The sequence below is a fragment of the Saccoglossus kowalevskii genome, chromosome 13 (assembly GCF_978046115.1).
Source record: "Saccoglossus kowalevskii chromosome 13, keSacKowa6.1, whole genome shotgun sequence".
Lineage (NCBI taxonomy): Eukaryota > Metazoa > Hemichordata > Enteropneusta > Harrimaniidae > Saccoglossus > Saccoglossus kowalevskii.
The window spans coordinates 9077581-9096065 of record NC_140653.1 but is presented as its reverse complement, the minus strand read 5'-3'; the positions used below and the strand labels follow the sequence as shown (position 1 = coordinate 9096065).

Here is an 18485-nt window from a genome sequence, read left to right as displayed (position 1 = left end):
GCATCACTATAATATCAATGGACAGTGCGTAACACAATATTTTATTTCATTTTTCATATCGAGATTGTGCGAGACCAAGGGGGCGCTATTCTGTTGTACACTCAAAATGGCGGATCGGCGTATGACATCTCGAATGTTTGGTCCCGAAGGACATCGCTTCTCAGACTTTGGCTCAATGAAGCTATCAGGGAATCATGGATTTAGTGGTAATGATCAAAGTTATGCGTCTAGTTCTTCTGGAAATAATGTGTTATCCTCGAGTTCTGACAGTGCTCCGAGAATACTTGATCAGCCAGTGTTGGTACAGCAACAAAGACCCACACATAATCGTAGTTCTACGGGCACCGTTATGTTTAGCAATGCACCTCACAACTGGTATCCAAATGTGGCTCCTGATTCCCAGAGTAAATTTTCAGGAATTAATTTCCCTCCCCCTCCCCTAAATGCGATGCAGCCACCCCCATTGCCGCCACCACCGCAATTCGAAGTAGATATGACTCGATTTGTACCACCACCCCCATTCATGCAGCAAACACAACAGTCAATCGAAGAGAACTCATGGCAACAATCTCAGCAAACTGCCTCACATGGTCATCCGCACCAACACACATTTACAGAAAAAAAACATTTTCCTCATCCGACCAAACTTGAACTTCCAAATGCAAGCAGTCTTCTAGACAATCTACCACGTGGGAGTAATATTCATAGTACAAATTCACCACAGGATCATCAACAGTTACACAAACGCTGGTATCGGCAGACAGCCCCTCAAGAAGCTCCTTCTATGAATTCATCAGGATTGAGTGCAACTAAAAAACAATTTTTAGTTCGTAATGGAAATCAACAGTTTACAGAAACACCATCGCTTACTACTCAGCCAAGGACAATGAGTAACATTTCACATCAAAACAAGTCTTTAAAATCAGAACGAGTGCTTGATCAGGAGTGGATTGATGACTTGATCAGAACTAGAAATGTAATATCTCGAAAAAAAGCAAAACCTTCTATACCAAGAATGACTGTAAGTTAATGATATTATTTTCAAATGTGAAGTTCCAGTGAACAGCAGTAACCTGAGGATATTAGACCCCTGCCTCCAATAAATTTTGTGTTTTGGGTAATTAGTACTACCTGCCTAGGAAAATCAAAGAGTTTATTTTATGCAAATAAGCTCAACATTATTTATTTCATTTCAAATAAGCTATGGTCGTTCAATTTCTATCTATCATTGTGCTAAAACACTAAGAATGAAAACATACATGTATACAGACAGGGCTTAAGGTAGAGATGCAGTTTGCCTGACAGGAATTTTAATTAGGAAACCAAGATGACCTCCCTTGTCCACAAAGCTATATATTTTCGAAAAGCTTATTGTGTGAATTTTAAAATTTTGTTAGTATTTTTTTTTAGGGACACTGTAGTTTGAAATATGCACAAAAATGTGCTTTTTTGGTCAAAAGTGATTTAAAAAAAAAAGCTTCTAAACCATGCTTCTGTTTCCTATCAAAATTGGTTTACGGGTACATCTGTTTACTATGAAGAAAGTGTCGTCTTGAAAATTGTCTACTAGTTGTCAATTTTGTAGGGCAGCAGCTCAAATTTCACTACTTCAAGTTTATGCATAAATTAACACCCAGGCTAGTTGTCTGTACGATTGTTGTAACTCTGTTCAACCCAAAAAAATGCCCTGACGGCGTTTTGAAGATAAACACATTGTTAATCATTTGTGAAAATTTAAAAACAAAAGGTCAAAGCGTCTAGGAGCTATTTTTAGTCCCCGTTCGGGGACTTATAATTCGGTCTCCGTCTGTCCGTGCGTCCGTCCGGAGTCATATCTCAGAATCCCTTGGACCAATTCTGTTCATTCTTTGCATGTGCCTAGTACTTTATGTGGGACATATGCACATGCAGTGGTTTAGCGATTTGTTTTTTGAAAATGTTGTATTTTGGACATGCTTTGTCAGTTTTCATTCAAACTTGGTACACAGATTATACATGTTAGGATACATGTGCATGACGATTTATTTCACAATTGGATCAAAGATGGCCGACTGGCATCCATCTTGTTTTTTGAAAATGTTGTATTTTGGACATGCTTTGTCAGTTTTCATTCAAATTTAGTACATAGATCATATATGTTAGGATACATGTCCCCGATCATCCATGAGTTCCTGAGTCTGTCCGTGTGTTCGTCCGTCCGTGTGTCACTCTGTCCAGAGTCGTATTTCAGAATCCTGTGGACCGATTCCGTTCATTCTTTGCATGTGCCTAGTACATTATATGGGACATATGCACATGCATTTTTTTCATGATCCGATTAACGATAGCCGAATAGCGGCCATTTTAAGACCGAAAATGCATCAAAATCGCATTTTTTCACCATTCCGGACCCGGATCTCAGTTATGCATGGACGGATTTTGTTCAAATTTGGTACATACATTAAACATAATAGGACCTTGATGCACGTCATTGTTTTTGGGATCGGGTTTGAAATGGCCGACTGGCGGCCATTTTGTTTTAAAGAATTCAGTTCTGGATCTGTATCTGAGACATGCCTGGATTGATCGAGTTCAAACTTCACACACACAAGGTACATCATGTCACAAATCTGTATGTGCATTTGTTTCATGATCTCATTAACGATAGCCAAATGGCGGCCGCTTTAAGGCCGAAAATGCATTGAAATCGCACATGTTCACCATTCCTGACCTGGATCTCAGTTATGCATGGACGGATTTTGTTCAAATTTGGTACATACATTAAACATAATAGGACCTTGATGCACGTCATTTTTGACTCCCATGTGCGAAGCACAAAATGGGAGTCTTTGCAGTTAGTGTGTCTGTATGTGTGTATGTGTGTATGTGTGTATGTGTGTATGTGTGTATGTGTGTATGTGTGTCCGACTGTTCCACTGCTATCTCAAGAACCATACATCGGTTTTTGATGAAACTTGGTGCATAGATGCTCTGGGCCAATGCGCAGATTTGATTAGGTTTTGGTAAAAATCCATGCTCGTTAATTACCTAATTTGCATGATAATTAGCTAATTTTTAGCTGTTCTATGACTGTTCCACTGATATCTAAAGAACCACTCATTGGATTTTGATGAAACTTGGTACATAGATGCTCTGAAAATATGCGCAGATTTGATTAATTTTTGGTAAAAATCCGTGCATATTAATTACCTAATTTGCATGATAATTAGCTATTTTTTAGTGGTTCCATGACTGTTCCACTGATATCTAAACAACCACTCATTGGATTTTGATGAAACTTGGTACATAGATGCTCTGAACTAATGCTAGGTTTTGATTAGTTTTTGGTAATAATCCGTGGATACTAATTACCTAATTTGCATAATGATTAGTCAATTTTCGGTTTTTCCACTGATATCTCAAGTACTAATCATCACATTTCAATGAAACTTGGTACATAGATGTCATACGACACTGCACAGACCTGATAGTTTTTATGGTAATATCAGTACATATTAATTACCTAATTTGCATAATTAATTAATTTTCAGCATTTGATATAAGTAGTTAGCATTACATTTCAATGAAACTTGGTACTTACATACTCAAGGACTATGCAGAGATTGATTGTTTTCGATAAATATTTGTGCATATTAATCACCTAATTTGCATAATTAGTTAATTTTCAGCTTTTCCACGGGTATCTCAAGTACTAATCATCGCATTTCAATGAAACTTGGTACATAGATCCTTTAGGACTATGCAGAGACCTGATTAGTTTTAGGGTAAATAATTGTGCATATTAATTACCTAATTTGCATAATTAATTTTCAGCTTTTCTACTGATATCTAAAGTACTAATCATCATATTTCAATGAATCTAGAATTATGCAGACCCAATTAGTTTCCGGTAAATATTTGTGCATATTAATCACCTAATTTGCATAATTAACCAACTTTCACACTGATATCTCAGGTACTATACATCACATATCAATGAATGTACATGGATGCTGTAGGACAATAGACAGACCTGAATAATTGTGGGTTAAAATCTGTACATATTAATTACCTAATTTGCATAATTAACCAATTTTAATCTTTCACACTGATATCTAAAGTACCGTAAAAACTCCAAAATTTCGACCGGTTTTAAATAATTTGTGTTAGAAATGTGACGTGTTTTTAGAGTCAAAATTAAGGTGCATTTTCGGACGGTCGAATTTTTCAGAATAGAAATCAGCAAAAAAAAATGGGGATGATAGACAGTGTGCTTCATTAGTTTTTAAAAAATGCAATGTCCGTCAATTGACGTAAACTTCCTCATGTTTCACGGTAAAAGCAAAGGTCGTGGCCGAGTTGTAACTCAAAATCTAAACAAAGTCATCAATCAGTGAGTATTATGACAAGCAAAACTAAACATCAAGACGCGGAGAAGAGGTCAGCACAAAACTAATAGGTCAAAAGACAAAGCTGTCTCGCACTACCTAGGAAAACTTGCGAATGTTCGAAGTACAGGTACCCATTGGACAAAAGATACATGGAAGTTTAGCAAACGATCTCCCCGACCCAGTGCAATGTATCCGGTTAGAATCAAAGCTCACGTGTCCCTTATTTGAGCACCGTACCGGTGATTTGAGGGACCAAATTCTGCCGTAAATTCGCCCTTGGATTAAAAAATATAATGGGATTTAAGAAAATAAAATGGGACTTTTAAGGTGTATTTTGGCGTCATTTTTCGGACATTTCAATCAATCCTGCCGGCTAAAATAGAGTCTAAGTTTTACCGTAGTCATTGACGTCTGTCTATTCAAGAGTACACGTGTATGATTTTTATCGTGACTAGCGTGAGCGGGTAAGCTTCCTTTCGAGAATGAGCTGTTATCACTGTGAACAATGTTAAATTATTCTTCAGATGACCAGTTTATTTTTTAAAAACAACTATTTTTTTTATTTAAAAAAAATCATGCCGTTTTCGCATCATCCAGCTTTTTGATTGGTTAATTAGCGATTTGACCTATTTGACCTAAGAGAACATGGCGGATATCCTACAGCATCAAACGTTTATACGAGACCGGAATCATTCGCTTACGATGAAACTAAGTTGACTTTTATTTGTATTTCATAACCATTCAACAAATTTATTTTGTGTACATTATTATAATCACTACTGAGTACAGTAATAATCAACAATTCAGAAACGCAGCATGCCGAGATTTTTGTGTTCGTTTTTATTTGAAACTTCGTTTATTTAGAATATATTTTCGTTACCAATAAAATAAAAATCTCTCAGTCAATCAGAAACCCGGATTCATGCCTTTGAGGAAGGTCCCGTTTGAACGCTCACATCGGTTTTTTTTTCGTTTGGGGGAAAACTAAAACTGGTCGCAATTTTCGAATAAGAATGAGTCGGCAATTTTTAGTGGAGTCGAAAATTTGGAGGTAAATAAAACACCGAAACCCGGCAAATAAATAGGCGGTCAAATTTTTAGAGGGGTCGAAATTTTGGAGTTTTCACGGTGCTAATTATTCCATTTCAATGAAACTTAGTACAAAGATGCTCTAGGACAATGTACAAACCTAATTAGTTTGGGGTAAAAATCTGTTCATATTAATTCCCTAATAAGCATAATAATTCATAATTTTTTGGTTCTAATCACATTTCAATTAAACTTGGAGACATAGATTTTCTGTTACATTGCGCAGACCTCATTAGTTTTACACTCAAATCTGGTCATATTAATTTTCTGATTTGCATAATTAGTTTTCAGCTAAGTAATTTCGAATTATATTTAATGTGTCTCCAATACTCTCAGCACATGGGAGTTCTTTCTAAGCTTTCTTTGATTTTTTTTGGATCGGGTTTGAAATGGACGACTGGCAGCCATTTTGTTTTAAAGAATTCAGTTCTGGATCCGTATCTGAGACATGCCTGGATTGATCGAGTTTAAACTTCATACACACAAGGTACATCATGTCACAAATATGTATGTGCATTTGTTTCATGATCTCATTAACGATAGCCAAATGGCGGCCGCTTTAAGGCCAAAAATGCATTGAAATCGCACATTTTCACCATTCCGGACCCGGATCTCAGTTATGCATGGACGGATTTCAGTCAAATTTGGTACATACATTAAACATAATAGGACCTTGATGCACATCATTTTTTTTTCGGATCAAGTTCGAAATGGCCGACTGGCGGCCATTTTGTTTTAAAGAATTCAGTTCTGGATCCGTATCCGAGACATGTCTGGATTGATCAAGTTCAAACTTCACACACACATGGTACATTGTACATCATGTCACAAATAGATATGTGCATTTGTTTCATGATCCGCTTAACAATAGCTGAATGATGGCCATTTTAAGGCCGAAAATGCATCAAAATCATGTATTTTCACAATTCCGGAACCGGATCTCAGTCATGCATGGATGGATTTTGTTCAGATTTAGTACAATGTGTTGTACATATACAGGTGCATTTCGGTCATGATCTGCTTTGAATGTATATGTCACTCAAATATGAACGGAACAGGGACGTGTCATTGACAATGACTTGTTCACCATGTTTCTTTTTATTATTTATGTACAGCCTTGCTAAATCTTGCTAAGCATTCAAAAGAGAGAATGTTTGCACCTGTTATCTATATTTTAAAAAGTTTTTTTGAGTATGTTCCACTATTCACAATTCTACAAAATTTTAACAGTTTAATAGACTGTTTGGATAATAAAAAGCAAAACAAAAAAATTTCACTCTCAAGTGCCCACGAACCTGCATCTCTACCTTAAATATCAGAGTTGAGAGGGCACCAAGACAAATTAACTTCTTGGGCATGAAGACTTTAATGCCACTGTCATGTTCAAGCCCTGCATATAGGTATTTTCGGGGGCAGAGCTGCGTCATAGAACATACTATGTTGCTTGGATGTGCACCACTGTACAATGTATTCTATTGACTATGTACGAACTGCTCTGAATGAGCCGGTGAAAACAGTACAAACTCAACTTAGAGGTAATCTTGAACCACCAAATTTATACATCTTGTATATGTGGGGGGTAGTCTTGTTACACTATTCAGGAGAATCGCAATAACTAGCCTAAAGTACCATTTCTTGAGAATTGTTGTTGTTTGTTTCCACTAGTGGTACTTGCCCGGTGATGAAAATGCCCAGGTGCCCAGGAATACATGTATGCATTCCTCTGTATTTCAAATCATAAAAACCATCTTGTTGTTGACATGAGTGAGATGCACCATGCACTATGTTTACTTTCAGGTTGGTGAATTCAAGGATCTTCTAAGGCAGATAATTCAATTAAATGCTGAATTGAGTGATTTGCGAGACAAACTAATGTATAACATAGAAAAGGATGATTCTGCTTGGCAGTACGAGTACAGAAGAACCCAGAAAATCCAGGTTGGAAATTTCACTTCCTGTTTGTAAAATCTTACCTTGTATGCAAATTAGGAAGAGCTTAAGGATGCGGTAGAGTTATCATGCTCTAAAAAGTAAAAACTGTTTTCATGAGGAAAAGTGTTTTGAAGCATAGCAAATTATATATTTTCTTGAAGCCCTTGTTCATATCTTTTTGAAAAAAATGATCTGCGACATGTACCACGAATTAGTCACGTGATTACTAAGTAAACATAGAGGTGTTATTTTGAATAAAAATGATTTTTGTAAAAAAAGAAAGCTGAAAAATCAAGGCAGCATCAGCCCCGTCAATGCCTCGAGAGTGTTAGAACATAGATTGCATATTTGTTTACAATGACATCAATTTACATTTTTCCTGTTATTTAACCCATAGACAAGGAATTTAAAAGCCTTTTATTTTTCATTGCGAGAAGTTATCAAAAAATGCTTCAAGGGTTTTATTCTGCGCCAATACGTTATCAATGTGTGTGAATTTCATGAAAGTAAGTCAATTTCTGACGTCGCACAACTCACTTGAATTACCTCTATGGCGTCAGATTTCTTCTGCCTGAAAACGCCAAAAAACAAAACATTTGTCACGTTGCGCTAATTTTGGACATTTAAAGCATCAGATGGACTGATTTTTACAACAAAACACATAACATGGAGTCACTTAGTAGCCTTGCAGTATTAAAATTCAAAACTATAAAGATTTGGGCCCGTATTCGTCCTCCAAAATGAAGCGAAGTTGTTACAGTACACAGCGGCCCCGCATAACGTTGAACAGTTAGAGAGATAAATGACGTCATCTCATTATATATTCAAATCATGTTTACATGCAAAGCGTGGTCTGTATAACAAATGCTTGCCTAGTAACCGGAGAAAGAGGTCGACCCCTAGTGCTAGTTAACTCAACAACATCCGACGTTTTGTCTTGTTCTAGCAGACACTCAACTTCCACCGCAACTTCGGAAACGGCATTCTTGTACGGAACTTTGTCGATGGGTGGTCCGGCGGCAATCCCACATAAGACACTAGTTTTTTCAAACCTCGCCGACCTCTCCTAACTGCTCGTCCGACCAATACAGATTTTCGGTTGATATTAAATTGTCTGCCCGACTTTTTGGAAGATGGAAATTGATCATATTTGCTGACAAAATTTTACCCTCTTGGTTTGAATACTCAAAGTGTGAACCCCATTGTACTGTCGGCAATGCGTTTCTGTTATAGGTAAAGTTTCGCTTCCTCTGAACTGCGTTTTGAGTTTTTCCTTGGGGCCTCTATTTGTGATTGATCAATAATCAGGAGCCAGAGTTGATATGACCGCGTCGTCTTCAGTGTGCACTGTTTCCGTCGTGAAGGGATTATGCAAATTACACAATAAGTCAATGTTATTGTTTGCGTCCAGACTTTTATCTCAAAAATAAAGTGTACAGTATCCCGTTATACAAGTAGTTTTTCTTATTTTTTTAAAAAAAAAGGTATTCTAGATGTGTTTCAGTTTTAATTTTGATAAAATTATGAGCCCAATAACTTTACAAAAGTAATATCAAAAAAAGAAAAATTCCCGAAAATAACTCTACCGCATCCTTAAGCCACATAGACTACCAACTCTTGATTTGGGGCTACCATTTTCAAAATTTAGTAGCCCGTCTGGGCTACTAGAAATTTACAAAATCATAACACTGTGTTTTTACATTCACAATTTTTTATGGATGTTCTTTATAAATTGAGCAATGTGACATTTATTTGTTCTCACTTTAGTTTACATCATTGTTCTAAAGACGTACCAAACCTGATGGACAACCAAATATAACCATTTGACGACCATCTTTTAAAACTAGTAGCCCAGCAGGCTTCCAAGAAATGAACATGCAGCTTTGTATACATGGAGATATGACATTAAATAACTGCAACTTTCTCATCTGAGTCACAGCATGGAGCTTTGTAGGAACCAGTACTCTCAATCTTGAGATTGCCATGTAAACTGACGTTAACCATATTTTGAAATCCATGCTCAGATCAGTGTACCCTTTTCTGCTGACTAGACTTGATTTTGGCATTCAAAGATAATTTGTATTTCTTCTTTGAATCAGAATTTTGGTTTATTTATTTCTATTTAGAAAAAACTTGTGAAACTTCAGTCAGAGCTCAATAATGAAGAAGGGATTTCACTCATCAAACAGAAGGTGGAGAGGATAAAAAAGAAACGGGTAAGCGTCTGTAAACTTATTAGTAATAATTACTGATATGCATTTGCATTAAGAGTTGGTCAATAGAATCTCTGGGGCCGGGTGACATTTTGAAGCAACAAAAAAAGTCAGTCTGCTTTCACTGTCAAATCATTTTACTGCTTTATTGTAAAGAATTGCTATAGTACCGGTACTTAAAATAATTAGTGATGTTTCAGTGAGAATAAAATCCTGCAAAATTACCTTTTTTTTCTTATATTTTACATTCAACGCATCAAAAATCAGTGAAAATAAATTCTATACAAAACACCCAAAAAATCTTTTCAGTGAAAATTAATTCCAGCTAAAATAAAATATTTTACAGTACATTGTATATGTGATAAATTTGTTGAAGATACCACTATACAAGAAATCATGTGAAAACTTTATAAACCTTTTATTTATTTCAAATGACGATTGAAAACAACTTGAACTAATCACTATGCTTCAGCAGATGCTAAGTTAATGACCAAATATGGACATGTGATCTCATTTAAAATACTGTAGAATACTTTATTTCCAATTGGAATTTATTTTCGCTATTTTCGCTGAAGGGATGATTCCGTGAAAATAATATCCAGCGAATATACTTTTTTCCCTATATTTCACATTAAACTCATGAAAAATCAGTGAAAATAAATTCCAAGCAAAATGCCCAAAAAGCCTTTTCAGCGAAAATTAATTCTAGCGAAAATAAAGTATTCCACAGTACATAAAACCTTAGATATTATATTGTAAACTAGATCTGATCAACATATTTAATGACCTTACGGTATATGATCATCTGATCTCATTAAAAATACATTTTATATCTGGAGCACTATTACAGATACACCTGACCATACTTATTCGACTTAGTGCCCAGGGTACTCAGCTCCAAAAGGCATGTATTTTAGGACAATGGGTGCCTAGCCGAGCACTCCCTCTTAAAAAAGTATGCAAAAGTTTTAGTTCAGATTGACGGAAATTTAATGTCACTTTGGAAAACATAAAATTGAGAAATTAGTTGCATCATTGATTTTCACTACACTTTTACAATAAAAAAACAGAAATTGTCACAAAAAACATGCACATTTTATTACAATATTAATTATGTATTTATTTATTTATGTTAATGTGAAAATGAATCATTGATGTTGAAATATACATCTTTTGGAATTGATTTAGGCAAAAAAATTACACAATATAAAAAAAAAATCTATTAGCAATTTTTGAAAGGTGAAGAGAATTTATAGTATATATATTCAGAAAACTCGGATGATGATCAAAGACCAGTTTTTATGGCTATAAACAAATTTGGGACATTTTGGAGGGAATGGTACTTATCTGAACTTGTCCGCCAAAATAGAAAAATTAATAAATTTGGGGTGGGCGCTTAGTTGAACATGGGTGCAGAGTCGGGCGTGTGAATTTTATAGAGGGAGGATCTATGTTTTGCATGAATTGGCCGTGATTGAGAGAAGGATATAGCATGAAATTTATTTTGTTTAAATATAACGCAAGTGTCTACCATGGTAAATGTTTTATAAATTTCCATAAAAAGCATTGGTGCCAAAGTAAATTTCAGTGTGTAGACAAACATGTTTTTTTGCTGAAATACACAACTCCTTAGACATCTAACAATTTGTGGACATCCTAAAATTTATGTTGATTTTCTGTAGGCACGGTCAAGACAAGCAAGAAAAAGAAAGTGTGAAGAGAATGAAGAGGCTTTAAAAAACAGAGAAGAACTTAACAAGAAAATGGATGACCTGTTTAACAAGGAACTGGAAAGAAAATTAGAGGAAACTAGGGTGAGATGCCATTAATCTCTTGCACACCATGTTCCACACCCATGGTCGTTACATAATCTCAGGGTCAATTTCAAGTCTTTGCATGTGATTGGTGGGAAGATACCTTATTCTGAAATTTTCTAGTTGACATTTGTAACAGAGGAACTGTACAATATGGATACATACACAGCAGTGGACATAGTGAACTAGTATAAAAGTGTCATAAAGCATGTGTAAACAGTACAGACACTTCTAAAAGCAGTACCGGTAGTTACAAATGTATAATTTAGTTTTTTGATGACAGCCAGAGCTCTTGGTATAGGTGATTGTCTATCGTCGCCCCATGTCCAGTTTTTTTTTCAAACAACCTCTTTTTAAAAGCCATTAACTTTATTGCTTTTATACTCGGTACATTTGTTCCTTGGGTGGACCTCTATGAGATTTTATCATTTTGCGACGATATCTTCAATTCTCTATTTTTAATGAATTTGTTTGGTAAAAAATGTTATTGCTCTGCTGAAACTATTTCGACTACCAGGTAGCTTATTTAAATGTGTCATTACTTTGTTATACCAGGAAAAAGCTCTTCGAGAGGAAATTGACAAGACAACTTTTGAAATAAGACAAAAGAAATCAGAAGCTACTAAAGCTTTGAAAGTGTTGAAATCATTGCGGAAGTTGAGACAGCTACGAAAGAATGCCGCTGAGAAGAAAGGTAACTAAGTTCAGTCAGGTTGTCTCTTATATCTTATTGAAACTCATTAACTATTCGAATGTCAGATTTTACACGTTTTTATGGGTTTTTTTTCTATAATTTCAAAATCATGGCTTAGTCTCTCTGCATGCATCTGTGTGTTCATGCATGTGTGCATCCGAAGCAGTATCTCTTCTGAACTAATTATCTTCAGTCTACTCATACACTTAATACCTTATCCAATACATATGCACATGTGATAATTTTGTGATTCAGTCAAAGATGACTGACTGGCAGCCATTTTTAATGTTACACTCAAATCAAATATTTTATTTGATGCAACTTTGATTTGACTTTGAAATGGCTGAACAAATTTAATTTCAGACATCAATCTTGTACATGCTTTGAGCAATACATTTCAAACAATATACCTAGACAGCACATTATAACATACATACACACATACTATGAATTTAATTGTTAAAAACACTAAAATCAGGTATTTTGGCAAACTTGCTAGATAGATGTCCCTTTGATTTGTAAATTCAACTCAAAATGACCAATGGTCTGCCATTTTGCTTTTGACAAATTCTCTTCCAGACAGACATGTTTATCTCGTACATGCTACTTTAAACTTTATACCTAGATTATCCATCATGGCACACATACAATAATGTTGTCATCTGATCAAAGATGGCTGACTGCTGACTATTTCAGTTTGACATGTCCAGAACTACCCCTTTGGGACACGTGTTGGGTGGAAGGAGGAACTATTACTTGAGGTTGATGTACATCACTTTTGTTTGTAAAGTCTTCTCAAAATAGCCGACTCAATCCATCTATCAGGTCACTCAAGTACTTCACAACTCTTGAAGCTATAAAATAGCAATCTAAAAAAATGTTCTCTATGCATATGACCAGAAGCTAAATTATTCTTTAATTGTGTAGAGAATTGGTCTATAAGCAATGTTTATATACGGCGTAGTTTACACAATGTAGGTATAGACTAACAAGAAAACAAAGTACAATAATAGAAGTGTAAAATAGGCACATGCTCAACTCAGTGTTGCTTTAACATGTAAAGTAACTTTAGCCAAGAACCAAATTAAAAAGTTTGTAATAACTTTCGCGCCTGAATTTGGGTGATTTTGCTGTGCAGCAATCAAGTTATACTCTTATCATGAAATCCTGTTTTGAATTATCTTTGTGATGCGTGTCCAATGCAACTACCGGTAACGTAATATGATGTTTGAAATCTGTTCAGCCACAGTGTCATTGTTAATAAAAGAATTATTCTATTACTTGTGAAAGGAGAAACTTTATGGTTATGTAGGATACAAAGTGTCTGATGGTGTTTGCATTATAGACCAATTGCTTCACATTTAATTTTGTGATATGGTCAGCAAAACATTCCATATATTTATATGTGATTTAACAAGGGTAATTATTACACATAATATTATAACTTCTAAAACCCAAAATTTAATAATCTGTATAGGCAGTCTTATGCCCATCTTTCTTATATAAATAAGAAAAACACGTTCAGACTATTTTTCCAGCTATGTGGAGAGGGGGTACATGTATGGAACCTGGCCCTGAAGGATGCTTAACAAAATGTGAAATTACAGCACACTCACCAAGTGTTTATGATAAAACATTCTACTTATTAGTACCGCTATTTATTGTAGTTGAAATACAATTTATCTCTTAAGGTAGAAGCCTACTCATAAATTAAAAAAACACAGAATTTATTCATTTTGCAATAAATTGTACTCCAAGGCAATATAAGGATATTGACCTAAAAAAAGTTGGGGGTCACCAGCCCTTTTTTTTGAGTAATTGATGGTTGTGTTTTAGTGTAAAGTCGCCATTTTGACACAATTATAACACTTTTACCACATGTTCCTATAGCCGAGATATTATGCAATATCTCAAAATTTAACCTGGTGACATAGGTTGAAAAAAATCATATATTGTTAATGATGGAATACTTTTTGTTGTTCTGAATTATTTAAAAAATCTTTGTTTTAAAAAATGTCAAGAAATGCAATTTCATTGTGTTCTATGAAATTGTTCTAAAAATAGCAATTTTCAAGAAATATTAGGACATGTTTCTCAAAAAGCATAACTGTAACCACACAATAATGCTATTTCATTGTACCATGGGACATTAGCTTCATGATTGTACATAATAAACTAATGAACATTGTCATGCAATTTTTGAACAATTTTGTCAAAAATTATGACTAGGCTTCTACCTTAAAACTACTGACCAACCATGAAAACAGACTAGTTTTATTAACAATGGGATAAGGTTACTTACATGTAGCAAGTAGTAAATTAATTTTGATCTGCTCTAGGTAATTATTTAAATATTTATTTGACATTCTATATAATTATATATTCATGACATTCTTGTTTATGCATGCATGTGCTGGTAGTAAATTGCTATATTTGTTCTACTTTGGTACATAACTGTACTATTGTTCACAAAATCTAGGCCTTTTTTTTATTTACAGCTTATATTTATAAATATCCTGTGCAAACATGTTTACATGCACACAAACAATACATATGTGCAATAACAACTTTGAGAAAAAAATATATGTATTTATTTTTAAAATTGATTTATATAAAACCCAGCTCATATATATATTTAGCATCCTTTCATATGACTTATAGCATTTATCTGTCGCCAAAATAACTCCAGCATATAATAAAACTTCACCAAAATAAAGCATTTTTGCCATTCCAGAAACGGATCTCAGTTGTGTATGGACAGATTTAGTTCAAGCTTGGTACATACATCGCACAGTATAGGACTTTGATGTTTGTTTTTCATTTCCAATTCAAAATGACCGATTTATGACCATTTTGTTTTAATAAATCTTATTGTGAAGCAATATCTGTGACATGGTATGACCATTCATATTTCAAATAATATATGTAAATCACGTCACACATATGCATGTATTCAATTGATAATACCATTCAATATGGCCGAATAGTGAACATTCTTAAAAAATCATTAAAATCAAACATTCTGGGGGGAGGGTTCGAATGGTGTGTGGTATTTTTGAAGAAATGTACACTTTCTGTTTTTTGTGTGTTTTCTACAGGCTATCATACAACGCTAGAATCATCAAAAACTTTTGACCTTAGGATCCAATCATTGGAGAAACTTTTTAACAAACAACGGGATGTCTACATGGATGAAGAGAAGACGATGCAGGTGATGATGGAGTTTAAGCAGGAAGAAGACAAGGAAAGGGAAAAAGAGATTATCAGGAAAAAGATGAGGGATGCAGCGAAGAGAATAGTCAATTCTCAACTTGATTGTTTGTTTGGCCAGGGTAAGTATGACAAGAAACTTAAACACATATTTCTATGGAAATAGTTCCAAAACAGCCAATTTTTGCACATTTTCAGACTAGTGTTCTTCAAAAATATATTTTGTGCTGGTTAAAAAATTCTAAAAGTCAATGACTGATTTCTAAATCAATGACACAAATAAATGTGACAATTTGTTTGACCTTATTTAAAAAGTTGAATACCTGCGACCTCAATGTAGAGGTCTTACAATAAATATGTTTAGATATTTTGGTACATTTTATGTAACAATTCGTGCAGCAAAATATTAAGAATTTGTTATGCATTGTTCCACCATTGAACGTCATAATTTTTCCTGTCCAACGTTTGAATGAATGATTTTGACTTTTCTTTTGTATAGCTTAATTTCTTAATGTTGTCTTTGAGAGGGGCATATTGTGTTGAGATTCCCTTACTTCATCAAAATTAACCATCATCAAAAGTGTATAGCATATTATTTGGCAAGAATTTAACCCAAAAACATTTTCGCGTTTGTTGAATCCCTCGCAATGTTTTGAGGTCACTACAACACTATGACTTTTGTTTTTTTCGTTTCACACAAAACACATGATCTCACAGTGAACAGAAAATGGTCTAATAACAATTTATTATGCGTGTCTTTATTACAAACCCTACTTGTATTTAAATGGGGAGGGGGTCCCTCTCTAATATTAAGGGTTATAGGATTAGGGCAATCATTCACTGAGGTTTATTTTGTGAAAGATCACAAGTTGCCTTTGTCGTTCAAATAACATTATCACCTTTTTGAGTTTAAACTGTGGAGTCAGTTTGAGTTCTTGGGTATTTTCCTGTGGCATTTCACAGAGAAATGAAAGTACTGGTATCAGATTCTGATTTTTACTTTGCAGATGAACCTTTAGAAGCCAGCCATCCAATGTATGCATTCAGACAGTACTATTCACAAGCTGAGAACAGCTACCAATCATTGCTGGAAATCAGGTATATTTTACTCTATATTAAAGGAAAATGAGCTGAATTTTTTGCAAAGTTTGCTGCACATATTTTAATCCATGCAATTCTGAGCCTAATCACAGTCCCTCTATAGAGGGCTTATTTAAAATTTAGTTCTGATTAAGACCCGGGTCAAATTTGCAGTACAATGAATTTATTATATATATAATAGAGCGTTACATCTACTGGCAGTTTGGATTAGTCCATAATAATACTAGTGTGCGAACTAGAGACATGGCGAATATATACACTGCATTTCTGCTCATTTGTCTATTTAAATAATGAAATAATATATATTCTTGGTGCAACAAAAGCACTCCTTCATCCTTATAAATATTTATTAATTTCAATGGTAGTTGAATCAGACCAGCCAATCAACAAACACATTGAAAACATTACAATGTTATTCAGTGGGCCAATAGAAACCTCTTGTTTCAGTTTGAATTTTGAAATCTGTAAATATTCATAATGATGAAGGGAATGCATTTGTTGAACCTAGAATAAAAGTGACAAGTAATACGTTTATTTGTGTGCTACTGGCATAGATTAAATATGAATGAAAAGAGACAAAAATTTAGTACCTAGACAAAAATTAATTAGTTTATAATAAGTTTGGTTTAGCTTAGTCCTAGTACTTCCTCTGCACAGCATGATATACAAGTCTTTTCCTATTTATTGCAGGCATTTTTGGGACAGTTTTCTAACATCTGAAGGTACATGTGGAGCATCAAGTATACCAGTTAACTGGGTTTTCCCCAGTGAATCCAGTAATGCTGTATGGAACTCGTATCTTGACAAAACTAGATGATTTTATTTTCTGTGTACAATAAATACGAGTTCTTTCTACTACTAAAGTGTGAGATCTTCATTGCATTGTCACCATGGATGGTTATGACAAGTTCAGATCTTAACTATTACGTCTATCTTTAATACATACTTTATTAGACTTATAATTCGGTCTGCGTCTGTGCGTCCGTTCGGAGTCATATCTCAGAATCCCTTGGACCGATTTCGTTCATTCTTTGCATGTGCCTAGTACCTTATGTGGAACATATGCACATGCAGTGGTTTAGTGATTCGATTCAAAATGGCTGACTGGCAGCCATCTTGTTTTTTGAAAATGTTGTATTTTGACATGCTTTGTCAGTTGTCATTCAAACTTGCTACATAGATTATACATGTAGTGATACATGTCCATGACGATTTATTTCGCAATTGGATCAAAGATGGTCAACTGGCAGGCATCTTGTTTTTTTTATATGCGGTATCTTGGACGTGCTCTGTCAGTTTTCATTCAAATTTAGTACATACATGTACTTTATACATGTTAGGATGCATGTCCATGACAATTTGTTTCAAAATCTGGTCAAGGATGGCCGATTGCCAGCCATCTGACTTTTTGGCCTTACTACTATATTTCCACAATTTATGTACCATTTTCATTCGTATTTGGCACATACATCATACATATCAGTGTGTTTCATAATCAGATCAAAGATGGCAGAATAACAGCTGTTTTTATTTTTGGTCATATTACTACTACACGGAACACGTGTTTTGATGTAAATAAACAATCTGTTGTATACGCCACTTGGAACTCAAGTTTCAAGGACATGCTCGGGACAACCCCTCCGCTTTAATATGATGAGCACAAAGGGAACTTTCAAACATTTAATGGGGACTGTGTCATTTTCAATGACTTGTTGAACAATACCGGTATATTTATTTACGAACATTTTAAGGCAGCTCGTGTTGAGTTCAAATTTCACACTACTGAGCATGTTACTACACATATACATAGTGCATTATGGGAGATAACCTGCCATTGTATATAGTGGAAAACTATCATCACCATGGAAACTCACTAAATTATGTCAATTTTTATTTTTAAATTAGGGTTCATGTCAGTAATATATGAATTTTTCATCCTATTGTCATTGAGCAAAAGAAATATGAAGAAATAATCTCACCTTAGAAACTTGTGTAAAAATGCCTGTTTGACCATTTGTCATGGAGGCTTGTATGTCAAAACATTGTCCAGGGACTCCATTTT

At 34.7% G+C, this 18485-nt stretch overlaps 1 protein-coding gene across 1 annotated transcript; it reads left to right on the top strand.

Annotated features, from left to right (window-relative positions):
• The first annotated feature begins 106 nt into the window (after window positions 1-106).
• LOC100368710 (programmed cell death protein 7-like) lies at window positions 107-17286 on the top strand. Its single transcript, XM_002731170.4, has 8 exons — window positions 107-1021; window positions 7257-7397; window positions 9518-9607; window positions 11287-11418; window positions 11974-12112; window positions 15211-15444; window positions 16330-16420; window positions 17114-17286. The coding sequence occupies exons 1-8, from the start codon at window positions 107-109 to the stop codon at window positions 17238-17240; spliced, it is 1869 nt and encodes a 622-aa protein (XP_002731216.4). The 3' UTR covers window positions 17241-17286.
• The last annotated feature ends 1199 nt before the right edge of the window (window positions 17287-18485 follow it).

What these genes read in the sequence shown, in the direction of transcription:
- LOC100368710 (XM_002731170.4), top strand. Translation starts at nt 107, where the DNA reads ATGGCGGATCGGCGTATGACATCTCGAATGTTTGGTCCCGAAGGACAT. An exon ending in TGATTGTTTGTTTGGCCAGG is followed by an intron (nt 15,445 to 16,329) that starts GTAAGTATGACA and finishes TTTACTTTGCAG; the next exon opens with ATGAACCTTTAGAAGCCAGC. An exon ending in CAATCATTGCTGGAAATCAG is followed by an intron (nt 16,421 to 17,113) that starts GTATATTTTACT and finishes TATTTATTGCAG; the next exon opens with GCATTTTTGGGACAGTTTTC.